The sequence below is a fragment of the Ictalurus furcatus genome, chromosome 10, assembly GCF_023375685.1.
Source record: "Ictalurus furcatus strain D&B chromosome 10, Billie_1.0, whole genome shotgun sequence".
Classification (NCBI taxonomy): Eukaryota; Metazoa; Chordata; class Actinopteri; order Siluriformes; family Ictaluridae; genus Ictalurus; species Ictalurus furcatus.
In genome coordinates, this window is record NC_071264.1 from 19,372,369 (window position 1) to 19,399,583 (window position 27,215).

The 27,215-nt window shown below is 37.5% G+C and overlaps 2 protein-coding genes across 6 annotated transcripts in view; both read left to right on the forward strand.

Moving 5' to 3' along the window:
- Nucleotides 1–1,046: 1,046 nt before the first annotated feature.
- Nucleotides 1,047–3,353, forward strand: nppc (natriuretic peptide C). The gene is made up of 3 exons (XM_053634806.1): nucleotides 1,047–1,392; nucleotides 2,052–2,332; nucleotides 3,132–3,353. Coding segments are annotated over exons 1-3 (375 nt in total). The 5' UTR covers nucleotides 1,047–1,299; the 3' UTR covers nucleotides 3,133–3,353.
- Nucleotides 3,354–9,346: 5,993 nt separating this feature from the next.
- LOC128613488 (arf-GAP with coiled-coil, ANK repeat and PH domain-containing protein 2-like) overlaps nucleotides 9,347–27,215 on the forward strand; it is a 46,873-nt gene continuing 29,004 nt past the window's right edge. For 3 of the 5 annotated variants that reach the window (XR_008386885.1, XM_053634291.1, XM_053634289.1), the window contains exons 1-8: nucleotides 9,359–9,933; nucleotides 18,934–18,991; nucleotides 23,408–23,527; nucleotides 24,175–24,228; nucleotides 24,985–25,043; nucleotides 25,142–25,325; nucleotides 26,337–26,381; nucleotides 26,500–26,595. Coding sequence is in view for 4 of the 5 variants with exons in the window: in XM_053634291.1 (XP_053490266.1) it covers nucleotides 9,881–9,933; nucleotides 18,934–18,991; nucleotides 23,408–23,527; nucleotides 24,175–24,228; nucleotides 24,985–25,043; nucleotides 25,142–25,325; nucleotides 26,337–26,381; nucleotides 26,500–26,595 (669 nt within the window). In the remaining variant the exon portion in view is untranslated. Of the gene's footprint in view, nucleotides 9,934–18,933; nucleotides 18,992–23,407; nucleotides 23,528–24,174; nucleotides 24,229–24,984; nucleotides 25,044–25,141; nucleotides 25,326–26,336; nucleotides 26,382–26,499; nucleotides 26,596–27,215 lie in introns of all 5 variants that reach the window. The other 2 variants (XM_053634293.1, XM_053634290.1) reach the window with 2 other exon arrangements.

The following is a 27,215-nucleotide window of genomic DNA, read 5'->3' on the forward strand; positions in this document are numbered from 1 at the left end:
GTCAAGACTTTTTGGTGAGTTGAATCAATTGATCCGACTCACTGAAAAGAGCCATTTCAACTAGTAGGTATGAGCATCTAAAGTACTGTTATAACCCATTACCATTTTGGCATTTTCTTTTTTCTTTTTGGTGGCTCTGATCTTTTAGGTTCTGTGTAAGAACCCTAAGGTGCTACCATCATTCTCCTCGCTCCTCTCACCTGTGGCCTGTTAACACCTGAGATGAACACCTGACCCAATGGACATGATGTGTATACATACTGCACCCTAGTGGTTAGAATGTGTGCCACATAAACACTAACACACACACACACACACACACACACACACACACACACACACACACACACACACACACACGCACACACATTTCTTACTATCCTTCATTTTGTTGCAGTTTTTGTTTTCTTTGTATTGGAGGTCAAAATTGTCCAAAATTGTTATTCTCAGATTATTCCTATCTTTGTGGGGACAATTTACAAAATATTACTAACAAAGTGTCTTTATGATGAACATTTCCCTGAGATTTTCAAATCAATTACATCTTTTGGAGAAGAAAATAGGAAAGCCATCAACAAGAATAAAACGTAGTGATATAAAATAATACAAATGATACAAATGATACAAATTCGATTAGTTATCCTATTTTTTCCATATAAGAATTGTCATTTATACAAAATTACACAATTTCCGAACGTATTAAGTGATGGATGTGATGGAAATCACACAATTCAGGCTTAAATCTCGGAATTGTTCATGTATAGTCTGTGTATTACACATTTTCCACATAATGTCCAGGGTTTCATATTAAATATTATGCAGCAGTAGGAGCCAGTAAATTCTGCTGAAGAACTGAATTGAAATTATTTTAGCCAATGTTTCAGGAGTTCAGAAATCCATTCTCCGTTTAAAAAAAACAAAAAAAAAAAAACAACAATTTTTTAAAATTGTCCTTAACACACTTTACCAAAACACCAGATTCATGTTACCTCTCAAGTCTCAGACTTTGATCAGTCAAAGAGAAGGAAATGGGTCAGCAGGAGTGATTGATATGATGGTGTTGAGGAAGGAATAGGACACAGAGATGAAGGGAAGGAAGTAGGGAGGGAGGAAAGAGCATTACGCAGGTTGCAATGACATCACCCTCATTAGACTATAAAACTGTGAGGAGAGCAGCACAGGGGTTTAGAGTAGAGCTGGAGCTCATTGAGGAACAGAGAGAGAAAGAGAGAGAGAGAGATCTTTTCTTACATTTGTTTTTTTTTAAATCTGAGAATTGCTCCTTCATTAAAAGTCAGGATGAATGTCGTGCAGCTGATGGCTTGTGGACTAATCATGAGTCTTATGTTGGTCAGAACAGAGGCGAGACCCACAACACCAAGCCAGCAAAAGGTGAGACTTTGGGTTTGGGATCTGTTTTTTTGTTTTTGTTTTTTAGAAAAGTTCAGGTTAGTGTAAAAAGTGGAAAAATAAAGAAGGGATACGACGGGGGTTTCATTATCCTGACACTTTTCTCACATCCAAAGAGTGATAAATGATTCGAGTGTGAGTTTTTCAGTCCTTCAATTTGTCTAGATGATGCACAATAAAAATCCTGCAGTGCAGTTTTTGCAGTGTTGCAGTCTAACTCCTTTGCAAAAATCATTTGCTTTAATTCTGTATTGATTGCTACATGTAATATCCTATGAAATTACAAATCCAAAGAAGTGATGAACCTGCAATGCTGAGAGATGCTCTGGATCTGTGCAGGCGATGCTCAAAACATTTAATCACAGTCAGCACTTTTTTTAATCCTTAGTATAGAAGTTCTTCTAATATTCATGTTTTTTAAAATTATTATTATTAATAAAGCACAGTGAACACTAGCTTGTTGCAGTCGTTCCATTTCTTATTACACTGCACAGCTTGGATGGTTTTACATTTATCACTCTGGTTTGTTTTAATCATGATCATGAAGTCATCTGCAGCCTCATCATTGCCTGCTTCAGCATTATTAGGACCAGTACCCTGTAATAAAAACCCCTTTGTGCATGTGTGTGTTTGTGTTTCAGGCTCTGGAAGCTCTGCTGGGAGAAGAGCTGGCGGATTTTCTGGCTTCAGGTGAACGCAGGATGCGGCTGCTGAGGGAACTCCGCACAGACACTCGCGCCAAGGGCATGTGGGCACGCTTTGTAAGTGACCAGAATGGCTCACGGAGGCACAAATCAGGAACAAAGAAAGCAGGAAGCACCACCAGGAACGGCTGCTTCGGACACAAGATGGACAGAATAGGCACCATCAGCGGCATGGGCTGCCAACCGGCGTATTACCCATCCACAAATAACCTCTCCTGGTACGTCGGGATTCTGTCAGTGAATACAAAATTGTGTTTAGATCAATCTTAGGAAACATACTTAGAGAGTTAAATCCTCGTTTACAATAGAATAAAAAAAATTAAGACATTTATATTTAACTATTCTAACATTAAAACAGGTAATGAAAATAAAAAATATATATATTTTTGTAAAATATAGAAAACATTTGCCATTTATTACAATTATTCTGAATTTTTAAAATAATATTTTATGTTATTATACAAATTTTTTTTAAATCCCACTACAATCACTTCTTCATTAAGTCTTTGTTAAGTGTACACATTTACAAAGTTCTTATTCTTACATTTATACAGTTATAAATCTAAAAATGTTAAATGATGGTGAAGCCAAATAAACTGATATGTCTATAGACAGGATCATACTTTTACGTTTCGCTGCTCAAAGCGAAAAAGTTTAAAGTTGACAGACAGGTGTAAACAAAACAGGCTAAAAATTAAATGTATGACTAATACGATCAGCAAAAAGGTAAAAACTCAGCTCTGCTAAGACTTGTCACTCATTTGTAATGCGCAAAACAAGCAGGAAATCCTCCGCTTCACTCACGTAAACACTAAACCTGAAAGAGTAGAAGGCGAACAATTATTACATCATTGTACTGGCTTGTTTTTTTAATGCTCGCTGCGTGTTTGAACACAGCTTTGTATAACGACTCACACAAGATGAAGCATGCATGCAAATTGTGACTGACAGCATGTATTTCACAATATTTACATGCCTTAACAATAATCATTCTTGTCTCTTTTTATTCTCTTTCAGAGTATCGCCAGGACGATGAGGTTTCGGACAATGTTGACTTTCTCCTTTTGAGGAAAAGCCTTAAGAAAATGTATTTAAAAAAAAAGAAAAAAAAGAAAAAAGACCCAGATTGTCGGTACGGAAAGTTGCCAAGATTGAGCACCATGGGAGAAAAAAATGTAATCATCAAAAATGTAAAAAAAAAAAAAAAAAAATTCCACGCCTCATCAGTGACATCACAAGATGGCGGACAACAGTGTAAAAAAATGCGCGAAGCTGTATATTGTCGCTGCTGCTGTACATTCATGTACTTCATTCCTGCATAAAATGTATTTATGTTTTAAAAAAAAACTATTTATATGTTTATAAAAAGAGATATTTATAAATGAATTTTATTTATGTAACATTTTCAGATGAATGCAAACTGCAGGCCAATTCTGTTTGTAACTTTTGTTTTGTCTTGAATAGTTGTACATGATTTAAAAATGATTAAAAAATCATGCATAACTCTTTCGCCTGAAAGATTTACATGGTATATACATATTTGTACAATTATATTATATTATATTATATTATATTATATTATATTATGTACATTACAGTCAGGAAGAAACTGGAAAGATGGTACAGTTTGTGTACAGTCATTAATTTGCACCACATTGAAGGGGTTTTTTTTTTTTTTTTTGGTTTTATTTTGTATTTTGAGGATTTTTAGATCTATATTGTGAAGATAAAATCTAAATCATAGGAAGTCCAAGTCCCTAAATGATTGATTGACTCATTAAAAAGCTCATGCATAAAACTTTTAAGGGACATCAACAAATAAAACTGACGAATTGGACTAAACTTTTGCAACAAAATGCAGAAATAAGTGACTCTGACACTAAACACTTAATCATATCTAGTAAAGATAAAAAATACTTTTTAAATTACATTTAAAAATAAGTTTAAAAAACTAATACTGATGAAATAATGGTGACGTTAATGTTTCCACCCTGAAGTTGATTCTTTTCCTATAATAGCATGTCCTGAAAGCTTTTCTTCCTCTTAAACCACAGTAATTTGACAACAATTGCATTGTATTTATTGATTAAAGAATGATATGCATTTGATCAATTTATGCTTAATGTTCTTTGAAATAAGTTAGTTCATGTTCACACTTACGTTATAGCAGCTAGATACAGTTGCTCCCTCACCAGCCTTTCTTTCTTCTATAACAAGACCAAAAATTGCAAAGAAGTTGAAAATGCAAAGCTTGTGGTAGGTTACTCATGTGAATCTATGATAGTAGAACCAAGCTTTTTAATATGGTGATAAAATATTTTAATATGGAGTTCCTCCTACATGTTCCAGGCTTCAATACTAAATTAATTTCACCTAATTATGGCAATTAGCTAGGAAACATAATTAATTATAGCTAGCTAAGTGCTAGGACAGAAGTGGTTTTCCTGTACTTCAAAGAATCTTTATTGTTGTCCCATTTTGTTTGCTGAATACGGCAATTTTCAATAGTGAGAATGTATCTTCTAGAACCTACAGCATATGAGAACAGGATCCATTTATAGACAGAAGGTTTCTGACAGACTCGGCTAAATTCAGCTTGCCTAGCTTTGTTATACCTGGTAGCCCCATTATTCCATCTGCAGAACAAATTAAAAATGCTCTCCAGGATGTAGAGTCTCCCCAGCTGGGCCAAAGGCGACCATAAAGAGGAGAAAACATCAGCATGACCTCAGAGGCTTCACCACAAGAGGCTAACCACTGAAAAACCTCAGGAGCAGGAAGAGCAGATTACTGGTGTCTTAGAAAATACATTAGAGTTCTGGTGCAAAGTTCTAGGGTGCTTCCACACTCGCTCTCAGTTAGCTTATGTTGTTCCACAGCACTGTTGAAGTCTGGATTCTGATTCGTCAGAAAGTGTCAATTAATTTTCTATAACAAATCCCAGGTTTATTTTAATGCACTCATTCTATATTGTTATCATTTCTATAGTAGCAGCTCATTCACAGGGACTTGTACAGCAGATGCTCCAGATAAAAGGATGAAAAAATGTGTGTAATTGTTGATATGGTGACGTTTTCGGCAAGAAGATGTTTATTTTACTTTTATAGAAGGAGCCTCCAGTATCAGTGCTTCTAACATCTCTAGGACAGAGGAGTTTATGCTTTGTGTTTTCTCGGTAACATGACAAGCTGTATTTTTTGTCTTATTAACGTCAAGAGAGAGAAAAAAGTAAGGTTGGCGAAGGAACAGTTATTTATAGCTGCTATATTGTAAGTGGGAAGAGGAACTATCTTGTTTCAATGACATTCTATAACATTTAATGGTACTAAAAACATATAAAATATGAGGTGTTGTTCTTTAATAACTAAAAATGATTAAATAATTGTTGAAAATTGCTGTGGTATAAGAGGTATAAAACACTTGCGGGCATGTTGTTAAAAAGGTAGAAAGAGATGGAAGCAAGCTGACTTATTTGAGTTTTCCCAACAGTCCAACACTTGAAAATCAAACTGTAGTGATGTGAGCAAGCATGTGATGTTTAGTACAATCACAATCAGGCAGAGGTCTCAGAACAAAAGAAGCTTATGATTATAATTGTAGCCTAATATATGAGAAACCGCTCTATGGACCAAAAATATGTTTTAAAGAGACTGATTGAAAATAAACTTATTGAAAAGAGGGGGGGAAATTATGATTGTATGTGTGAAACATGGTGTAGGTAGCATCATAGCTCAGCCTGTGTGTACAGTTTACCACATCTATTATGGTGATTACATTTGGTGCCTGAAATACCTGTAAGAAAAAAAAAAGCTGTTCTAACTCTAATATGGTTCAAAAGAGTAAATGTAAATATTCTCACATTAAACATTTTTAAACACTGCTACCTTTAACCTCATGGTCATAGTTTTATTTCATTTCAGTCCAGACTTGTAAATTAATGCTGCATTTGATTATGCTTGTGATCTAGAGTCTAATGCATTAACTCTCTTACAGACAAATCAATATCTGACCATGTTAAAGTTTATCTATCTTTATTATGTAGCTTCTACAATCGATGCTGCTAAATTCATTTTAATTTTCTTTTAAATAGCACTGGGCATTGGAACAAAGAACCAATTCTAATTCTTTAGATTGAGAAATGTTTTTCTTTTCCTCACAATAGACATTTAGCAAGATTATTTTGGGTTTTCTTTTGATATAGGTTAAACCTACTTCATTAATATAAACTGTAGAGTTAATATGATGTCTTTTTTAATGAGTTAGTTAAGTCATATAAACATTTCCTCTCTATTTACATTTACATTTACATTTATTCACTTAGCAGATGCTTTTATCCAAAGCGACTTACAAATGAGAAAGATACAAGCAAAATTAAAGGATTAAAGGATTAAAATTAGGGATGCATCGATACTGATACAGGCATCAGGTCTTAACCTGATACTGCGATTTTTTTTTTTACTCATACTCATAAAAGATGCCCCAACATACCAGGTGATACAATGTGTTGATTATTGATTGAAGCAAAGCAGACTGCAAACTGTGAATATATCAAGATGAAGAACTACCACATCTTCCTACAAAAGAAGTAACCTGATAAAACATCTTAATCATAAAACTCAGCACAAGGAGTTCATCCCTAGGTGAGAAATAATATCTTGTATTTAGTGACAATAACAGCTGTTGGGTTCCAGTATGCTGTTCTTGACAATCAGTCGGTAATGGTCATCGACACTGGGGGTTTCTGACGCAATGAAACAAAATCGTACCTTACTTACAGCGGTACAGAAACAGTTTTCCAAACCGAAACAAACCCGCCCTTCGCCAATGCAACCCTGCTCCATCCAAGCTAGTTAATGTAGCTAGCTAACGTGCTTCATTTTTATTCAAATTGGCTCATTAACATTATAAAGAATGAGAATTAGTGTGTCCTTTTCATGGCCTCTATGTAAACTGGGGAAACATAAATACGGCTAAATGACATTTTCTGTGATGTCCCTGGTTAATACCATATGCCAATTCACATCAGATGTGTCACCAGAAGATGTGATTCGATGCCATTTTATTATATTTTTTGTCTGGTTTCAGAAAGAGACCTATACCGTAAATTATTAAAGAATTAAAGAATAAACAGTTAATATCTCTCTCACCTACTCATAACTGATAATCGAATACTGTTATAATAGATACGGGGCCGGACAAACATTTCACCAACACTTTAACAGTTTGGTTACATTTTAAGCTTACTGGAGATATTATAACTGAGGAAAAAGGCTGCCCCAGCTACTTCCACACAGCCTGGAGCAGCTTCCACCCATACTGGGGCATCTTCCATCCGTCCTGGAGCTTCTTTCTCCCAGCCTGGGGTTTCTTTTGCCAAGGAAGAAGGAATTGATGATGCAGTGACCACATCTCAGAGGAAAACCTGTATAATAATGCACAGTTTCTCAAAATCTCCTTTACATTGATTTGATTTAATTGCAAAAAAAACAAAACCTAGTGAACATTTTAAATATAAATACTATTAACAGACAGAGTGTGAGCTCATACACACATTTATATTACATGTAGAAGTATATTTCTGCTTCCATAGAGTGTAAAACATGTCATGCTGCTATATCTGTGCTGTAATGCTGTCACCTGGTGGTGAAAGTGATTAGAGGTTTTTTAAATAATAGGTGACTATTCTGGTTCACGTACATATGTAGGACATACAAGAGAAAATGTAATGAGGTAGTCTGTCATCAGGTTCTTCTGCCCAGCCTGGGGCTTCTTTCGCCCAGCGTAGTATTTTTTCCTCTCAGGGTTTGTCCATCCAATCCTGGGTTTCTTCTGGCCAGCATGGGGCTTCTTCTGCCATGCATGGGGGTTTCTCTGCCTAGCCTGGGGTTATTTGGCCAGCTTGGGGCGTCTTCCATTCATGCTTGGGGCATCTTCCATTCATCCATGCAGCCTGGGGCTTCTTCTGCTGGGCATGGGGTTTTATTTCTCTAAACGAGGTGGGGGTTGCCCAGCTTGGGGCCTCTTCCACCCATGACGGAGCTTCTCTTGCCCAGTCTGGTGCTTCTTTTGCCCAGTCCAAGGGTTTTCTTCCACACATCCTGGGGCTTCTTCCTCTCAGTCTTCTTCCACCTAACCTGGTATTTCGTCCGCCCATCTTGGGGCCTCTTCTGCCTAGCCTGGGGTTATTTGGCCAGCTTGGGGCTTCTTCCTCCCAGCCTGGGGCTTCTTTTGCCTAGTCTGTAGCTTCCATGCAGACTTTCTAACAGACTTATTCCACCCAACATGGGGTTTCTTGTACACAGCCTGGGGCTTCTTCCACCCAACCGGTGGCTCCTTTCAACCAACCTTTAATTTCGTCCACCTGTCCACCCTCTGTTGGAAGAGCCTGGGGCTTCTTCCACCCAACTGGTGGCTCCTTTCAATCAACCTTTAACTTCTTCCAACCAACCTGTAGTTTCTTCCATCCAGCCAGGGGCTTCTTTTGGCCAGCCTCTGGCTTCTTCCATCAAGCCTGAGTTTTTCTTCTGCACAGCCTGTGGATCCTTCTGCCCATGCTGGGGCTTCATCCTCTCAGGCTGCTTCAACCCACCCTGGGGCTTCTTCTTAAGACTACTTAAAGTTTGAGCAGGATGAGGAGGATCGCTCTGATATTTGTATCTGATCCTGCTCTTCAAATCACTGAAACACCTTGAGTTAACAGTTTATTCATTTGGATGAAGAAGCAATGATTTGGATAATGATTTAGATAAATATGAAATATTGATTTAATATTATGAACCTGGAATACACAAATGGACAAAAGGAGAACTCAGAGGAACACACTCCTCATTCCTGATGTGGAATTATTAAAATGAACGCACAAACAAAATAATTATTGTGGACCATTGAATACTAATTTTAAAAAAGCTTATTCACAAGAAACCATCAGAATCTATTGGAAGTACAATAATAATAATAATAAAAAATGCATCCTGCTGGAAAAAAATATTTAATGGAAACCCAGCATACAGAATGGAAGTCCCACCAGATGAAACCATCAAGATTTTTATTCTATTTTTTAATACTCTATTTTATTAATATTTTATTTAATCTTTTACTGATCAAGTATAAAAAATATTTCTGAAAATATGATTTTATTCCAGTGACTACAAAATCGCTCGGATGAATTCCCGCTTTGTGATTTGTCCAGCTGATCCGCGCATTACTGGAAGGGATGTGTAGTTTACAAGAATAAAATAGCCTACAGAGCGAAGTACACGTCACGTCACACCCCATCCTCCTCCTCCTCCTCCTCATCTCCTTCCCTGCCCACTCAACTCCCGCCTTCTGTGCTACGATTGGCTAGTAGTTAATACTTACTGTCCAATCAGCAACCTGCTCGTGCGCCTAATCTACTTAAGCAGAGGCGGGATTTACCGGAATGCGGGTGGGAAAATCTAACATACAGCCCACCTATTTGGCATTAGTGACCTGAAGCAATTTGAGTTCCTGTGGGCAGCGGAATAAAAAACCCTTTTTTAAAATTCAGCGCTGTTTTTAAGTTGTGTCAAAGCTTTTTGGTAGTTATATATGTTCCTAGGATTTATTTTCAGTTTAATCTGCCAGCCAGCCGCAGGAACGCTAGCTAGGGTTGTGTTTGTTGCTGAGGTGGCTAGCTGGGCTGTGAGGTTTGGACTGGCTAGCTGGGCTAAGCTGTGGTGTCTATAAAAACACATAAAGAAATCAAACTTTTTATTTTTTGAGAATTCGCGCTTTAATAGACGAACATGAGGATCACGGTGGATTTTGAGGAATGTCTCAGAGACTCTCCGAGATTCAGGTAGGAAAGTTTTCAGCTTTATATATAATTTTTTTGGCTATTTTTGTCCAGGAATGTCAGGTCCTGACTGAGGAACGACGAACCGCGATACTGTCACGCGCTCCGATTAACCGCCGATATCCGTCGCGGTGTGGACATTCAACCTCCAAAAACTTTCAGTAACATGTCAAGGAATATGAAAGAGAAATCCGGGTGTGACTGAGCAGGATATTGTAGAAACATCAAGTTCTCACTTTGATTATTAGGGTTATTTCACAGTCTGATTATATCATCAGATTTAAATGTAAACATACTTTTTTGTTTCTGAATCTTTCTGTCTCTGTCTTTCTGTCTCTGCATCTTTCTGTCTCTGTCTTTCTGTTTCTCTGCATCTTTCTGTCTCTCTCTCTCTGTCTGTCTTTCTGTCTCTGCATCTTTCTGTCTTTCTGTCTCTCTGCATCTTTCTGTCTTTCTGTCTCTCTGCATCTTTCTGTCTCTGCATCTTTCTGTCTCTCTGCATCTTTCTGTCTGTCTTTGTCTCTCTGCATCTTTCTGTCTCTGTCTTTCTGCATCTTTCTGTCTTTCTGTCTCTGCATTTTTCTGTCTCTGTCTTTCTGTCTCTGCATTTTTCTGTCTCTGTCTTTCTGTCTCTCTGCATCTGTCTGTCTCTCTGCATCTGTCTGTCTCTCTGCATCTGTCTGTCTCTCTGCATCTTTCCATCTCTCTGCATCTTTCTGTCTGTGTCTTTCTGTCTCTCTGCATCTTTCTGTCTCTCTGCAACTTTCTTTCTGTTTCTGTCTCTGCATTTTTCTCTCTCTTTCTGTCTCTCTGCATCTTTTTGTCTCTGCATCTTTCTGTCTCTGCATCTTTCTGTCTCTGTATTTTTCACTCTGTCTTTCTGTCTCTGCATTTTTCTGTCTCTGTCTTTCTGTCTCTCTGCATCTTTGTCTCTTTGAATGCCTTTGCCTGTTTTTCTTTCTTTCTTTGTTTGTTTCTTTCTTTCAGATAATTATATTAGACTTATATATTTGTTTGTTTGTTTGTGTTTATACCACAACATTTTTATTTTTCGAATCTGATTGGTCAGAGGGTGTGTAATTGTTGATATGGTGGAGTTTTCTACATGGAGTCTCCAATGTCGGCGCTCTGTAACAGTCCAAGCTAATGCTGTAACGTACTGTATGTTCACACTAGCGACTAACAAAGCAAAAGGTAAGCGTGCATTTTGTGTACGTTTAGTGACAAGCAAGCTTTAAAATGAGATTTTCTCATTCTACTCTGGGGAAAAAAGTAACAAATCCAAAACATTAGCTCGATTGATTTCCTCAGAAAAATCCCATAGCGCATGTGGTCTGATGTTTCTTCAGTTCCTCACTCTCAGCTTTAGGTCCCATTGACTGTTTGACACAAAAAAAGGATAGACAAACTGTGGTTTCATCTTCTACTGTCTTACTTGACCTCTTATGTGTAAAGAGACATTCTGGAGAGAAATAAAGCTTGCAGGGGAGTAATGGAGCTTGCCGGTGCCTCTGATGAGTGTACGTAGCTAGTACAGTTATCTCTCTACTCTGAGAAACGAGCTAGTGTGTAGCTGAACATGCATCATGTGAAGTGGTCTGTTATTTAGACTTGAAGTCTGCCCTATGGTTTGGGATGTAGCTGCTGCTTTACTGCCATTTTGTGCTGTTTTGATATATTATTTAATAAACTAGCATAGGGTTTGGAAGTGATTCATCATCAGTATGCTATTTTGTTATACGTTAAACAAGTTTGACGTACTTTTCAACACGGTAGTCTGTGGTTTGCTATGTGGCCACTGCTGTTTGTCGTCTCCCCCCCCCCCCCCCTTTTTACTTGCTGATGAGTGTGGTGGTGTGGTGTTTGGGATGTAGCCACTGTGTCTTTCCTGTATTTCACACAGAGGAAGTGTTGGTCCGCCCTCGGCTTAGGCTTTCCAGGCTTTGTGAAGTAAAGAATGACCGCCTCCCTCGTTCCCCTCTCTCTCTCCCTCGTTCCCCCCACTCTCCCTCGTTCCCTCCACTCTCCCTCGTTCCTCTTCTAGTATCTCAGAGATTCTAGTATCCCAGAGCGCAAGCAGCACAACAAGGAGCAGATGTTTAGAAAGTTGTTTGCAGGAAACACTGGAAATAGACTCGCCCCCCCCCCATCTTTTGTCAATAAACACCACAACCCAAGCACACTGCAGTTCCTAACACAACTTTTATTTCATACAGGGGTGAATAAATGTGGAAACATTTGAACCCCAATTGCAAATTACATGCATTTACAGTTACTTTAAAAAAAAAAAAAAAAAACAAGCAAACAAAAAAAGGTAAATCAAACCGCCTTGCATTAAATTGCACTGTGATGTTAAACTGAACAGAAATCTAATTATCCTTTCTATAGTAACAGCTGGTTCAAAGGGGCTTGTTTCTTGAATTTTGCACATAAATGGATTTAAAAAAAAATAATTGTTTATATGGTAAAGTTTTTCTGTTTATATATATTGTATTATAATATAAAATCCACTGTCAGTGCTTTGTGACTGGTAGAGGGAACAGTTAGACAGCTCTTTAATTTTACTTTCACTTTCACTTGGTCCTGCACATTAACAAACAAGCAAAATAATAAAAGAATATTTATATAGCAATAGGAATGAGTGATATAGCCAAAACAGGTTTTTGAAAATGAAAATACAACCTAAAATAATTACATTTTAAAATAAAATAAATACATTTTCATGATCTAAAACAAATACCATATAATTTCTGAAAAATTAATCTTGATTTTATAATATACATCATTGTACTTTTTGTCTTGTTTTTGTACATTTTATATTGGTCATATTTTTAAGCATTTTAAATGTATGAAACAGGATGACAGCCCACACACACCTGTCGGTGGGTCTTTCTGAAACGTTGAAGTGGTTTCTCATTGATGGTGACAGCTGTGTGTACTTGTGTTTTCCTTTTGTATTCTACTTTTCTTTTAAAATAAAACCAGAATAAGTGTTTCTGTGCTTTTGATCCTGTCCCTTTAAAAAAAAAAAAAAAGTAATGTAAAAAAGTTGTTTTAATGTAGAATATATTTGTCCCACCCCCGGGGGCGTGCCTTTACAGTACTGCTCTACAGTAGCAGCTTGTTATTAAACATCTTTTATCCGTTTTTTTGGCCATGCTTGTTCCTGCACATTATTCCCTTTTAACAAGTGAGAAGAAATGTTTGCCAAGTCTCGCATAAATGAACTCCAGTCATGTGACTTTTCAGAGGAGTGTTTTACTGACCTATGGAGAACATGATTCTGTCTTTACGCGCCATTGGCGCGTCTCCATTGGTAAGGGTCAGTAATATCATTTTATCTACCACTCAGACGCCTCAGATGTCTCCTGATGACGACTCTGCGGCTCTGTGACCATCGACGAGTGCAGTGTGTTTTGGGGGTTTTTTTGTAGATGGTTTTTGAGCTTCTAAACTGAGGTAAAGAACAGAGCAGAAATGGCATGTGCTGGGGAGATGTGGACTGGCAAACATCTTTAAAACCGAACAAAAAACAACCTCTGAACAAGATATTCAAAATGTTATATTACTAGTTATTTATATAATTATTAAATCATGTACTGAGCACAGGCTCCATGTTCTCCATGTGTGGGGATTATTATGATTTCTACATGCACTTGGTGAAGTTTTGCATAACTTTTTATCTCTCTGTGTATTTCTGCCAAATGAAAGAGATTTATGAGGATGTTTTAAGCCTTACACACATTTTTAATATATAATGGTAAATGGTAATGGGTCTGCACTTATATTGCACATTTATCCAAAGTGCTTTACACTGTGTCTCATTCACTCACACACACTCACACACCAATGGTAGCAGAGCTGCCATGCACGGCACTAACTTGCCATCGGGAGCAACTTGGGGTTCAGTGTCTTGCCCAAGGACACTTCGGTATGTGGAGTCATGTGAGCCGGGAATCGAACCGCCAACCCTTCGATTAGTGGACAATCCACTCTACCACCTGAGCAACAGCCGCCCATGTATAATGTTTTTGGACTTGTGGTGTATTCCATTGCTGTAAAACAAATTGCCCTCAAGATGGGCAATAAAAGGTTAAGTTCCAACATTACACACCACAGATTTATATTTATTTATTTATGCCTATTTAATTCCATGTAGTAAGAAAACAAAACAAACCATCAGCAAACAAATGTAATGTTTCAAATTTTGCTTTGATTTGATTCAGCAGACTGACTAATAGGCCCCAAATAACATTGTTGATATTTATTGATCATTTTGTCCTGTCTTCAAAAACAGGTTAAAAAATAAAATAATAGAACAGTGACACAGAAGTGGATACACTCAAACAGAAACCTTGTACAGAAGCATCCGGTTACAAAGCTGCAAACAAGTCCAAAAAAGAGTGACTGCAACATGATGTTCTGCAAATACAGCCAACAAGGAACCAGTCCAGACATGACTCACGGACAATATTTAACTTTTCTTGTAATTTGGTAAAATAAGAATACTGTAAATAAGTTGTTTAATATTCTTGGTCAGATCTTTCCGTCTTATACTTCAGCAATTTGCCATCAATTATGATGCTTTATTTATTAAAGAACAACACATGAGAGGGATACAGGAAGGCCGGTTATATTGGGGGTGCTGGAATACATGGGGAATGCCCTATAACGTTGCACCCAAATAATAATCAAATCATTTTTGTTTTAGCAGATATTGTGTTGCGTACAATAATTATCATGGTAAATTCTTCATTCAGAATGTGTTGATTCATTTTCTATAACAGCGCTGATCTGCAGCCTGTATTTATGACTTTAACCTAAACGATGCATGAACATTCAGAGAGACCTCTTGAATGGCGTATGGTGGACACTTCGCCCAATCTCAGCCTAATAATAAACCGGTACAATACGTGTTATTTAACAAAGAAAACCTGGTAATCATTGATATGGTGAAGTGTCCTATTTGGAGACATTTATGGAAGGTGTGTCGAGTGTCAGTGATTTGTAAAAGTCAGCAAGTTTACTGGCACGGGCATTATTTCATGTTTCACTTATACAGTCACAGCTGCATACCCTGTTATATAACTGTCAGTTCTGGTCCATTAATTTGATTGGATACGCTGCATTCCAGATGTGCTGATACTTAGTATAACTACTTGTATATTTCGCTGTTTGTAACACTCCTCTTGTTAGTGGTTGCTAGATTATATTCCAGTTCTAGTAATAGTTTGTTGCATTCAAAACCTTACTACATTTACTGTGGGCTGTCAGTCCATCTGTTCATTACCATGGCAACACAAAACACACTATACAGCTGTGGCTTCTTTGGGAACTATTTTCATTGTCTGAGCAAAACTAAACAAAATATTTGTCCATATTGTGTCTGAAATGTCAATTACTCAATATAAATTTCTTGTTAATAGAGCTATATAAAAGCATCATCACAGAAGCAAGAGTGCTGTTTGTAATGAATATCAACACAGCTGTGATTACCTGTTCTTACCTGTGGCTAAATCACAGCTGTGCTGATCCACACTACAGCAGCACTCTTGCTCATGTGATTTGGCTTAAGTTTATTTACTCACCAGTAGAGCTGCAACAACTAATCGATAAAATCGATTATGAAAATCATTGGCAACGAATCTCATTATCAATTAGTTGGTCTGCGCACAGCACGGGGGAGATTTACTCATTCTGTTCCGAAAACACGCTTCGGAGAGTAAATACTAAAATTGTGTCCCAAATGAAGTACTGTACACTTACACTATGCACTTCGTAGTCTAGTGTGTGGATTTTAGAAAGGTAATATCATCTCAAATAGAACACTAGCGGGTTTTTATTTTTACTAACTGGAAGTATAAGCCGCTTCCTAGGTGACTGCGCATGACGTGATACGCCCGCTAGCATTAACAGTCACCCAGAATTCCTGACAGTGACTTTCTTCAGTTTACTTTCTGTCAGCATTACCTTTTATTCCCAATATGAGGAACAAAGGCAGGGGTGCATTTTATATTAAACACCGCGGAGCTCAAACAGTGCTTCACGAGCACAAACATGTTTATGTCCAAAAAGCTCCACTCTGTGTAAGGGGCAGGGGAAATTGGTGCAAGCTGCTTAAAAGGTTTAGTTTAAGTTAAGTTTATTGTCTTTTTATATGTTTTATTTGCGTGCTTGCAGTGTAACTTCTGTCGTTTATTATAACGGAAGTGATGTATTAGTAACAAGCCCACGTTGCTGATCACGCGCGGTGTAGACGCGCAGTAGGAGCGTGAGTAAGATCTGTAACGTCTAATTAAAACACTGTGATCAAAAGTAAAATAATATTCCTAAAGGCAATGAGGAACAAGGTGCAGTGAAAGTGAGTTTTTATTATTCATTTAGGACTGTAGTTTAATTCTATGCTTTTTGTGCATCCATAAAAATAATGCATAAGTACTATAAAATAAATTTTATATATATATATATATATATATATATATATATCTATAAAATAAATTTTATATATATATATATATATGCATATATATATATGCATATATATATATACATATATATGCATATATATATATATATATATATATATATATATATGCATATATATATATATATATATATATATATATATATATGCATATATATATATATATATATATATATATATATATGCATATATATATATGCATATGTGTGTGTGTGTGTGTGTGTGTGTGTGTATATATACATGTATGTATGTTTGTATATGTGTATATATTATGTATATAAGTATTTATATTATATATTTATTTAAATAAACAAACAAAAAAAAGGGTACTGAAAGTTCGCCCCGTCCCATCCGATTAATCGATCAATCGAAAAATAATCGGCCAACTAATCGATTATGAAAATGATCATTAGTTGCAGCCCTACTCACCAGTCTCTTCCATCTCCTGAATTTAAAGAGAGAAAAAACAAATGCAATTTGTCATGTTACTGAGAAACCGGAAAGCATGAACCCCACTGTGCTGGAGACTTGAGTTTCCCGGACCTTCTGCAACATTAAATATAAATATGAACGGTTCAAAATAGTGATGTGTTGATCGTTTAATACATTAAAATGAGCTGTTGCTATGGAAATAATAATATTTAGAACGGGCACATTAGCATAAACCTGTGATTTGCAGATGCGCTACTTTCAGAGCTGCTGTTCTAGAAAATTCATCAACAACTCCTGACCAATCAAAATCCAGAATAAACTAATGGTCACGTGATTAAGTTAATGTAATATTCAAATAGTGCTGGTGTCATAAGAGTGTTTGCTTCTAAAGTTTATTTAAATTTAGTGGGTGAGTGAGTGAGATTCCTCAGGAGCGCTGCAGAAGCTGCTGTCTGGCTATACATCTCATTTGCAGCAGGTCATAACAGTAAAAGCGTGCTCTACTAAGTACTAAAGATATTTGCCATGAAGGGGTTGAATAATTTTGAAACTGGAGAAGTCATTATAAGTTCAATTTTCAGTTGAATTTGGGGAAACCACTTGAAGCATTCATAGTGTTGAACTATTTCAATTGCTTTTGTTTGATTTGTTCATTGCAAACAGCTGAAAGTCTGTAACTTTCTACAATAAACCTGATTTGCAATGGGGATTGAATAATTGTGATTGCAGCTATACATGTGCTCATATATGTGGATGAGGTCAAACAGAGCCCTGCACTACACTAATGTTTCTGTTCTCATATCCAGAGGACTTTGAAGGGCCCCCCCCCCCCCCTTCAAAGTCCTCTGGATATGAGAACAGAAACATTAGTGTAGGTTTGAAGAAATGCAGACCATAACTGTGTGTGTGTGTGAGAGAGAGAGAGAGAGAGAGGGAACTTTGACTTTCTCTTACGCACTCCTGTTTTCATTTTACACCACTGCACTGTTGAATTCTGGATTGGTTAGAAGGTGTTGATTAATTTTCTATAACAGCATCTCTCAGTAGTACAGCTGCAAATAACGTGTATGTGTTCATTATAATGTTATCTAAATGATGCTTCACACTTCATTAAGCTTTATCTGTGTTATTATTTTAGATCACTTCATGTACTGTTGACACACTCTGCTTTACGTCCTCATTAACACATGAACTCTGCAGCACTTTGCTTGGATGTGTGTGACCTCGTTTTAATGAGACAGCTCATTAAGATGAGGTCACAGACATCAAAAGCATTACAGCAGTTATTTATTTGATGACTAATCCATCTATTTAGACACTGTCATTAAAGCATAAAATCCTTCCTGAAACATGAGACATTTTTATTGAAATGCTTGGTGCTGCATTTTGGTTATTCCAGTTAGAACTTTGAGGTTGTTTGTCAAGGGACGGTCACACTAGACTTTCAGCATGCAAAATTTCTTCAGAGACTGCCGTGAACATGGGGAGGCAACTGGATATGACATCAGGCACCAAGGTGCTGTTTTTAAAAAAATAAATAAATATTGCACACATCATGGATTCTGATGTGCGTACACTGTTATTAATATATGTTTCAATGTTAAAACATACCATCTGTTTCTGTATGGAGCGACACCACAATCCAGGCAGCTTCTCTTTTGATGTCGATTTTATATTGTATATGTATATTATATGTGAATAAATATGAATATGTATTGCGTTGTATAAAACGGGATGATAAAATGTCCTGCCGTGACATGTCGAAGTTCTACTGCTCACATGTCTTCACGTGATACGAATTCGCAGGTCAGATTTCACCAAACTGTGGAACACTGCGAAATGCAAAACGTCTTCTCACGAGCTTGTGTTTTGGTCTCCAGCATTCGCATACATATGAATGGATGTCAACCTAGTAAAGTGTCGTGTGACCGCCCCTTCACGTCAATGTCTGTTACTCTTATGTAACACTTGTGTACTCTTATTAAGAGAAAAATGGTCAAACATAATTGATAGGTTATTGGTCAGGTTACTGGTGCACCCACAATTTTAACACTTACATTTTTATTTTTTATTTTTTTCTAACACAGGGCCACCATTGAGGAGGTGGAGGGAGATGTGTGTGAGCTGGAGTCCAAATTAGATAAGGTAAGTTCAGGATCATGGTCTTTGTGTGTTATACTGTTAAACCACTTCCTCCGTGTCCCTCACAAGTCCTGTACCATGGTAATTAAAGTGATGGTAAAAAATCTTGTTTACTGCCATTAAAATGTTTTACATCCTATTCATTTACTGATGTATGCATTCAAATCTCTGACGCATGAACATAACGCTGAACATTTAAACATGCCAGGTGACATGACATCCTACATTAACACCACATTTATTACACAGAGGAGATTGTTCTAGAAACGCCACTGTTTAACTGTGCTGGTTGAATGGGCTTGGGCGGGGCTCTGAGGGCTGTCGTTTTAGGCAGATGTGTCTCATCTATGCAAAAAGCATCCTGTAGCATCTTAAATAGCCTAGGTTATATATGAACATGGAAAAAATTGGCAAATAAAAACAAGTCTGCATATCTTTGTCAGTTGTCAAAGCTCGTGCTATCGTGTTCAAAAAGTTCAAGCAAAAGCAGGAAGCGTGGTCATTAAAAATGAGTGCGAAATACTTTTGAATCAGTCCGTACAGCATTTCGCCGAGTTTTATGAAACTGATTGTTGTGGCGATAAATTGATTTTGCTGCGTCTTTTCTCCAACTTGCAGCGTTTTATTATTGTTTTATTTTATTTATTTATTTGCTTAAGACTACTTGAATTGGGGAAATTGCAATTGAATGCAATTGTTTTTCCACGGTCTTTTGTAGTGATGTTTGACTGTACTCATGCTTGACGCATGTGAATCGAAGAGGGCTTTGACTGAATGCGCGTTGTGATGTCATGTGACTCGTCTTCTCTGTTAAAAATCTGCAGTAATTCTGACAACTTGCAAGCTCCTCCAAATATTGTGGAGTCTGCTTGCTTTTACATTCATTTCTGTGATCACAAAATCCTGGAGGGACTGGTGAATTGTGCCCACACAGGTTTTAGTGAGTGTGGAGCAGTTAAAGCGAGCACTGAGACATGGCCACTTCCTTTCCCTTCCTCTATAATTCCAGTATAAATCATGCAATATGGCACAGACGTCACATTTATAATCACATCCATGCTCCAGTACTGGCTCATAAAACGGATGCTGCTGTCGGTTTGGCCCGCCAATCACTGCTGGCAGCTGCATTTAATTTTAAAATGTTGAGTATTTCTATAGTCGGTTTCAGCTTATTTCTGTCTTCATCTGACATTTTTACTTGCTTCATTTATAATCGAAGCTGTGCTGTCTGTGTACATTACGCTTCTAAATGCTCTGGTGATGTCGATGCATTCCTCGTCTAATGAACGTTTTAATGAAGTAGTGAAATGTTGATTGCTAAAGGCATTCAGAATAATGGGAAGTGGCGAGAGCATTTCAGCAAGAAACCGAGTAAAACAGAAACGAAAGTTTGCTTGTAAGCTCTGTGTTGATCAGAGCAGCTTATTGTTTGAAAGGTTTGAGTGACTCACATTCTCACTTCCCCTTCATGCCAAGGCAGGATATTCTCTTTGATTTCAAAGAACCGGAGGAGGAGGAGGGACACGATTCTGAAATTAGCCTCTCTGTAAACCCCCAAAACATACTGATCCGCTCAAACACTCCCGAAAAGTGATGACTAAGGCTGGGAGATATGACAAAAACATCATCATGATATTTTAAGACATTTCTACAATACACAAATATGCATCATGGATCATAAGAAATCCTAGCAAACTGCATGCAAAAACAGTAGTGTTGTATAAAAAAAATAAAGCTAGTTTGATTAGATTTTATTAGTTTGATGATACTTTTATTTAATGCCTACAATCATTTAACAACATGGAAGATCTAGTGGGTTTAGTGGTTAGCACGTTCGCCTCACACCTCCAGGGTTGGGGTTCGATTCCTGCCGCGGCCCTGTGTGCGCGGAGTTGGCATGTTCTCCGGTTTCCTCCCCCACAAAGGGGGTATCAGCATTTTTTTCAGTAAATATATTTCCAATACGGCTATTCACATGAAATTTCCATCAGACATCAGTATGAAATCAAGAAATCTGGAAATATAAAGAATTCACAACATTAAAATCCATAAATTTTATGATTAATGATGATGATTAAATTAATGATGATGTGAGGCAAACTATCTCACACACTCACAGATATGCAGCTGTGTTTGCAAATTTGTAAGTCTGTAATGCAGTACTGGGTTCATGCTGTGGTTTCTCCTAATACCAAACAAACAGAAAAGCTGTAATAATACACTCTGATTGGATGGTGGGGGGGTTGGGGTAGTAAATAATCCATGTTGTTCACATTCATTATTTCACATGCGCCTTCTTAATTAGTGCTGATAACGTGTTAAGGGTGTGTGTGTGAAACATATCAGTGGTAATGGAGATCTAGGGGTCGTGTCACTGTGTGTAATCACCTGAGGCAAATGTCACTGATTGGCTGCATGAATCTACAGTCTGGGTGAGAAAGAAATAAGCCCCAGCCTCATTTCTCACGTCTTCTCTACCATTTAGTATGTTTTTCTTATGTTGGTAGTGCTGCTGCACTCGGTTCCACAAAAAATTAAAGTGTGCTAAAAAGCAAAAAATGGCATTTTAAATAAACCGTCACCAAGTGCATGGAGATCCAGCACTAAATAAATTATTAGATAATTATTATATTATATTATTCTTATTAGAAATAACTACAGGGTGTCCCAGAGGTCTCTGCAAAAATTTTTGTAAAATGGCTTTCAGAACTTTTCATACTTTTAGTATACAGTTGCAATCAAAATTATTCAAACCCCCATTGCAAATCAGACTTTCAGCTCTTTGCTGAAGTAAGTATGATACATTATATATAAAGTGCACTGTATAAGTGCAGACCATTTGCAATGATCAAATCAAACAAAAGCAATTGACAACGCAGTTCAACACAATAGTTCAACACAACAAATGCTTCAAGTGGTTTCCCCAAATTCAACTGAAAATTGAACTTATAATGACTTCTCCAGTTTCAAAATTATTCAACCCCTTCATGGCAAATATCTTTAGTACTTAGTAGAGCACGCTTTTACTGTTATGACCTGCTGCAAATGAGATGTATAGCCAGACACCAGCTTCTGGCAGCGTTCCTGAGGAATCTTAGCCCATTCCTCATGAGGAATGGCCTCCAGTTCAGTATTCTTGGGTTATTGGCAACAGGTCAGTAACATGATTTGGTATAAAAAAGAGTATCTTAGAGAGGTAGAGTCTTTCAGAAGTAAAGATGGGCAGAGGTTCAACAATCTGTGAAAAACTGCGTCGACAATTTGTGGAACAATTTCAGAATAATGTTCCTCAATGTAAAATTGCGGACTATGAATATCTCTTCATCTACAGTACGTACTATTATCAAAAGATTCTGAGAATCTGGAGGAATCTGTACGTGCAAAGGACAAGGGTGAAAATCAATACTGCATGCCCGACGGATCTTCAGGCCCTCAGGCGGCACTGCATTAAAAACAGGCATGATTCTGTAATGGAAATCACTGCATGGGCTCAGAAACACCTCCAGAACTCATTATCTGTGAACACAGTTTGCCGTGCCATCCACAAATGCTGGTTAAGACTCTATCATGCAAAGAAGAAGCCACATGTGAACATGATCCAGAAACGCTGTTGTCTTCTCTTGGCCAAAGCTCATTTAAAATGGACTGAGGCAAAGTGAAAAACTGTTCAGTGGTCAGACGAATTGAAATTTGAAATTCTTTTTGGAAACCATGGACGCATCAGAAATTTCTCACACTGACAACTTTTTCATCAGCTTCAATGTCTTTGGTCACAGTGGCACTAAGTTGCACCACATTATGCGTTCTGAGATCAGACGTCTCATCTCCTACATTACATGACTAGTAATTTCTGTCTGCGGCAGAAAAATCATAGAGTGTAAATGTCATATAGCTAGCCAGCTGTATACTAGGATTGTGCTAACATTTTAACCAGCTAACCTTGATGATGGTTTGGTAAATATTTGTAAATAAAGTAAGATTTTACCCAAGTTTCTAAACACACGTTTTGTACTGAAAGTATTCCATATTTGGTCTTGGTGTTTAGAATGGAGTCGACTGCGAGAGCGAGTGTAAATAGTGTTCCATGATCTGTACGATACTTCTCTGTGGTTCTACATCATTTTGTACATCTAGTAGAGCTCAATGAATTATCAGTACATCACTCATGCTCCCCTGAGGTTGCTAGCCAACACAGCCATCTCTGAGCTCATTTATATAGAATAGGGGAGTTAGTGTCTCCTCACAGCGTGTTCAGCTGCGCGTTCATGAATGATAGTCCTGAAAATTTGTGATGGGGTTAGTATTAGTATATAATATAGCAGAAAATTTCTAGCATTTATTTGCTAGCTTATTTGACTCTAGTTTATTTAAGAATGTAATTACAGCTTTATCTTTTTTTTTTTTTTTTTTTTTTTTAAGTTGGTGAAGCTGTGCATTGGGATGATCGACGCTGGAAAAGCGTACGTCTCGGCCAACAAGCAGTTTGTGAACGGCATCCGAGAATTAGCACAGCAGTCGGCTGAAGATGAGGTCATTGAGGTGAGGAGCGTTAATTCTGGATTCTGATTGGTCAAAAGCTGTTGATTCCTCTTATACCACAGTAATTTGTCAACAATTTTATTTATTAAAGAACGACACGTCATGCCTTTTATCCGTTTATAGTTACATTTAATGTTCCATGAACATTAACAGTTAGTTCCTGTTCTCACTTATGTTATAGCAGCTATAAACAGTGGTTCCCTTACCTGAAGCTCTTTTTTTGTCTCTCGAAGTTAATAAGACAAAAAACGAAACAAAACAAAAAAAAAACCCCACAGCTTGTCATGTTACAGAGAAACCAGAAAACGTAGACTCTTGTCATGATGATGTCGGAAAACTTACAGTTTTAGCTCTGACTGTTACAAAGTGCTGAAGCTGGAGACTCCTTTCATAAATGTTTAAAAATAAATGCCTCTTTATAAAGAAAAACTTAAACAAATAAATAAATAATAAAACGTTGATATGGTTATGGGGAGCATCCGCCGTACACGTCCCTGTGAGTGAGCTGGTAATATCGAAACGATAACTTATTAGAGTGAGCACAATTAATCAATACCTTCTGACCAATCATAATCCAAAATTCAACAGCACTGGTGGTATAAGTGTTGTGAAACATCTGTTCTTAATGTTTTGTTTTGTTTTCGCAGTCGAGTCTGACTAAGTTTGCTGAGAGTTTGCAGGAGATGACCAACTATCACACGGTAAGAGAACCAGATCCAGGACGTGTGAGAATGTGTATGTGAATGTGTAGAGAGAGTGTTCTACTTCTGCCCTAGTGTGATATATATATTTTTTTTCTTGGCCTAGAAGTTAGAAAAGTGATGATAAGCAAAATAAACAGGAAAGTGTGCATGTGTGTGTGTGTCAGTGGAATGAGTCAGAGTTTAGACCTGCAGTAAAATCAGCTGACTCCTGTTAGAGTTCTTATTGCATGAAACCAAGCACATGATCTTTTTCTCACACACACACACACACACACACTCTTTTACTTATTGGTTTTGCAAGTACCTTTCTTTTAACCTTTCAGAACCTATGTAACCAAAAGAAAAAAATGTGCTTATTTATTTTAAAATTAATTTAAAAAAAGATTATCCTTAGTATTAAATTATTAAGTAGTTAGTTGATTTAATTTATTTATTGTGAGGGCAGTTGACACTATCCCAGTCCTCGCTACAGAACCAGGGGGGTAACCCTTAACCCACACAATGCTGTACAACACCAAACAGCACACTTACCTAGCCTGAACAACACAGAGTTTCCAGAGTCTCCACTTCCTGGACTTTTGGATTAAAACTGGCTAGGTACGAGGAACTAGGCCAAGTTAAACTCCATCCTATGGACTTTTCGTTCTGCAGTGAGGGATACTTACATAAACTCAGGTTCCAGGTTTAAGCCTGTTTGCTTACTTATATATTTGAATGAGAAATGAAGACTGACCCATCACTCTTTGTTAACAGATTTTATTTGACCAGGCACAGCGTTCAATCAAATCACAACTTCAGATGTTTGTGAAAGAGTAAGTACTGAAACTGTTCCTATTTGTACACTACACTAACAGTATTAATACCATCGATGACCTGATGTACTCACTTTTCGGTGCATGTGTTTTTTCAGGGACCTGCGCAGGTTTAAGGAGTCGAAGAAGCAGTTTGATAAAGTGAGTGAGGAGAAGGAGGCGGCGCTGATCAAGAATGCTCAGGCACCCAGAAATAAACCACATGAGGTGGAGGAAGCTAACGGCATTCTCAGTGCAACACGCAAATGCTTCCGCCATATTGTCCTGGATTATGTCCTCCAGGTAAACACACACCTGCAGTGTGTCGGGATTCAGGACGAGCGGTTCAGTAGGGTTGTTATATGGATATGGTCGCGAAGCTTGCTAGGGTTAGGTGTGTTAGCATTACTAAGGCTTAGGGGTTTGTTAGATTGAGTATGCTGTTAGAGTAATAGGCTGCTTGCACCCAGGGCTGTGATGCATTTCCATTCTGAAATAGTGCCAGTCTCGTGTCTCATGCTGCATTGTTTACGTTTGGTAGTACAGTGAGACAGCAATGTCTAACATTTTATATTTTTCACTCTATAAAGTCATAGTGTTGGCCTAACAATAGTTTGGGAGTTAATTTCGATTAATAGGTATTTTCTTACCTTCATAGTAGTTTATTTATGATGAAGCATACTGTCTGATGCCTTTACATTTATGATAAGCGTCACTGATGTTCATTACTCCTGCAGACACTGGGTGTAAAATAGCTCAGTATCATTGTAGTGTATGAGCCAGAAGCAGCTGAAAGTGCCTTTGTACAAATAGCCCATTATCATTAGCTTTAGTGGTTAGGCAGACCTGACGACCTTTACACATTTTGCTTATCAGCTCTGTCTTTTAACATCAGATATGCTGCTACGCGTTCTCACTCAATGATGCATCAAAGCGGTCTTATTTTGTCCCCTCAATTAAAAACAGCAGATGAGTTTAGTCAGCTCCTGGTCGTCATGGTGAGGTTTTCTGTAAAACAGTTATAGAAGGAGTCTTCAGTATCAGTGCTTTGTAACAGTCAGAGGTAAAGCTGTAACTTTAAGGTTTATGATCTACCAAACAGAGGAGTTTATGGTTTCTCAGTAACATGACAAGCTGTGTCCATCCCCCCCCCCCCGTCTTCTTTTTGCCACCAAGAGCGGAAAAATACAGACTAGTGAGGGGACAACTGTTTATAGCTGCTATAACGTAAGAGGAATGTAACACTTGGGGATGTGCTGTTATAAGAAAATCAACTTTGGGGTAGCTCAACATTTTTATTTTCTTTCTGTATAGATTAATCTTCTGCAGTCCAAGAGACAATCAGAAATCCTCAAATCGGCAAGTATATTTACCTTCAATAATGGTTTTATTATTACTAATTGTAAATTCTCGTGCACAACCCGTTTCCATATTTCTTACACTTTCTCTTCTTTTTTTTTATTTATTCGTTATTTAGATGCTGTCCTTCATGTATGCCCACCTGACCTTCTTCCACCAAGGTTATGACCTGTTCAGTGAACTTCACCCACTAATGAAGCACCTCGGGGGGCAGGTAGGGCAGAGCTTCTACTCTTTCTCAAAATTTTCATCCAATTCCACTTAATTCCAACAAATTTTAGCTACAGTTCCGAGAAATACTAACAACCTGATTGAAAGAGATATGAGGACTTCCTGTCTCCTTCAGGCAGGATGTTGGATTTTCTGAGTGCACTGGAAATCCTCCACTAGGCTCTAAACTCACTGAATACTGCATTATGCAGTGATCATGGTGTGAGTTTGGACAAACACACACACTCATGGACCGTTTCTCAATATTAAGGGAGAATTGTGGTCCTGGGAGGAATGTTCTTATGACATAAGCAAGGAGATACACCTGTGTGAGTTTAGGCTTGGTGCTGAATAGAGGTGGCACTATACCACTTTTTCTTTTCAGGTACTGATACCAAAACCTCAAGTATCAGGCCAGCACCGCTACCCGTCTGATATTGTTTTCTTTAGAAATGACTAACCTTTATAATTAAACACTTCACAATTAAACTCTTTTACACACAAATCTTTTATAATGTAAAGTTAATAAATGTAATATAGAAAGTTACAAATATAAGATCAATTCTAACAAAAGTAAAAACCAGTCTGTTCTCTTCATTTGTAAACATTTCCAGTTCCAAACAT

Excerpts from the sequence above, each read along its gene's own strand:
- nppc (XM_053634806.1), top strand. The coding sequence starts at position 1,300 with ATGAATGTCGTGCAGCTGATGGCTTGTGGACTAATCATGAGTCTTATG. Across the intron at positions 1,393-2,051 it reads CAACACCAAGCCAGCAAAAG|GCTCTGGAAGCTCTGCTGGG; the intron begins GTGAGACTTTGG and ends TTTGTGTTTCAG.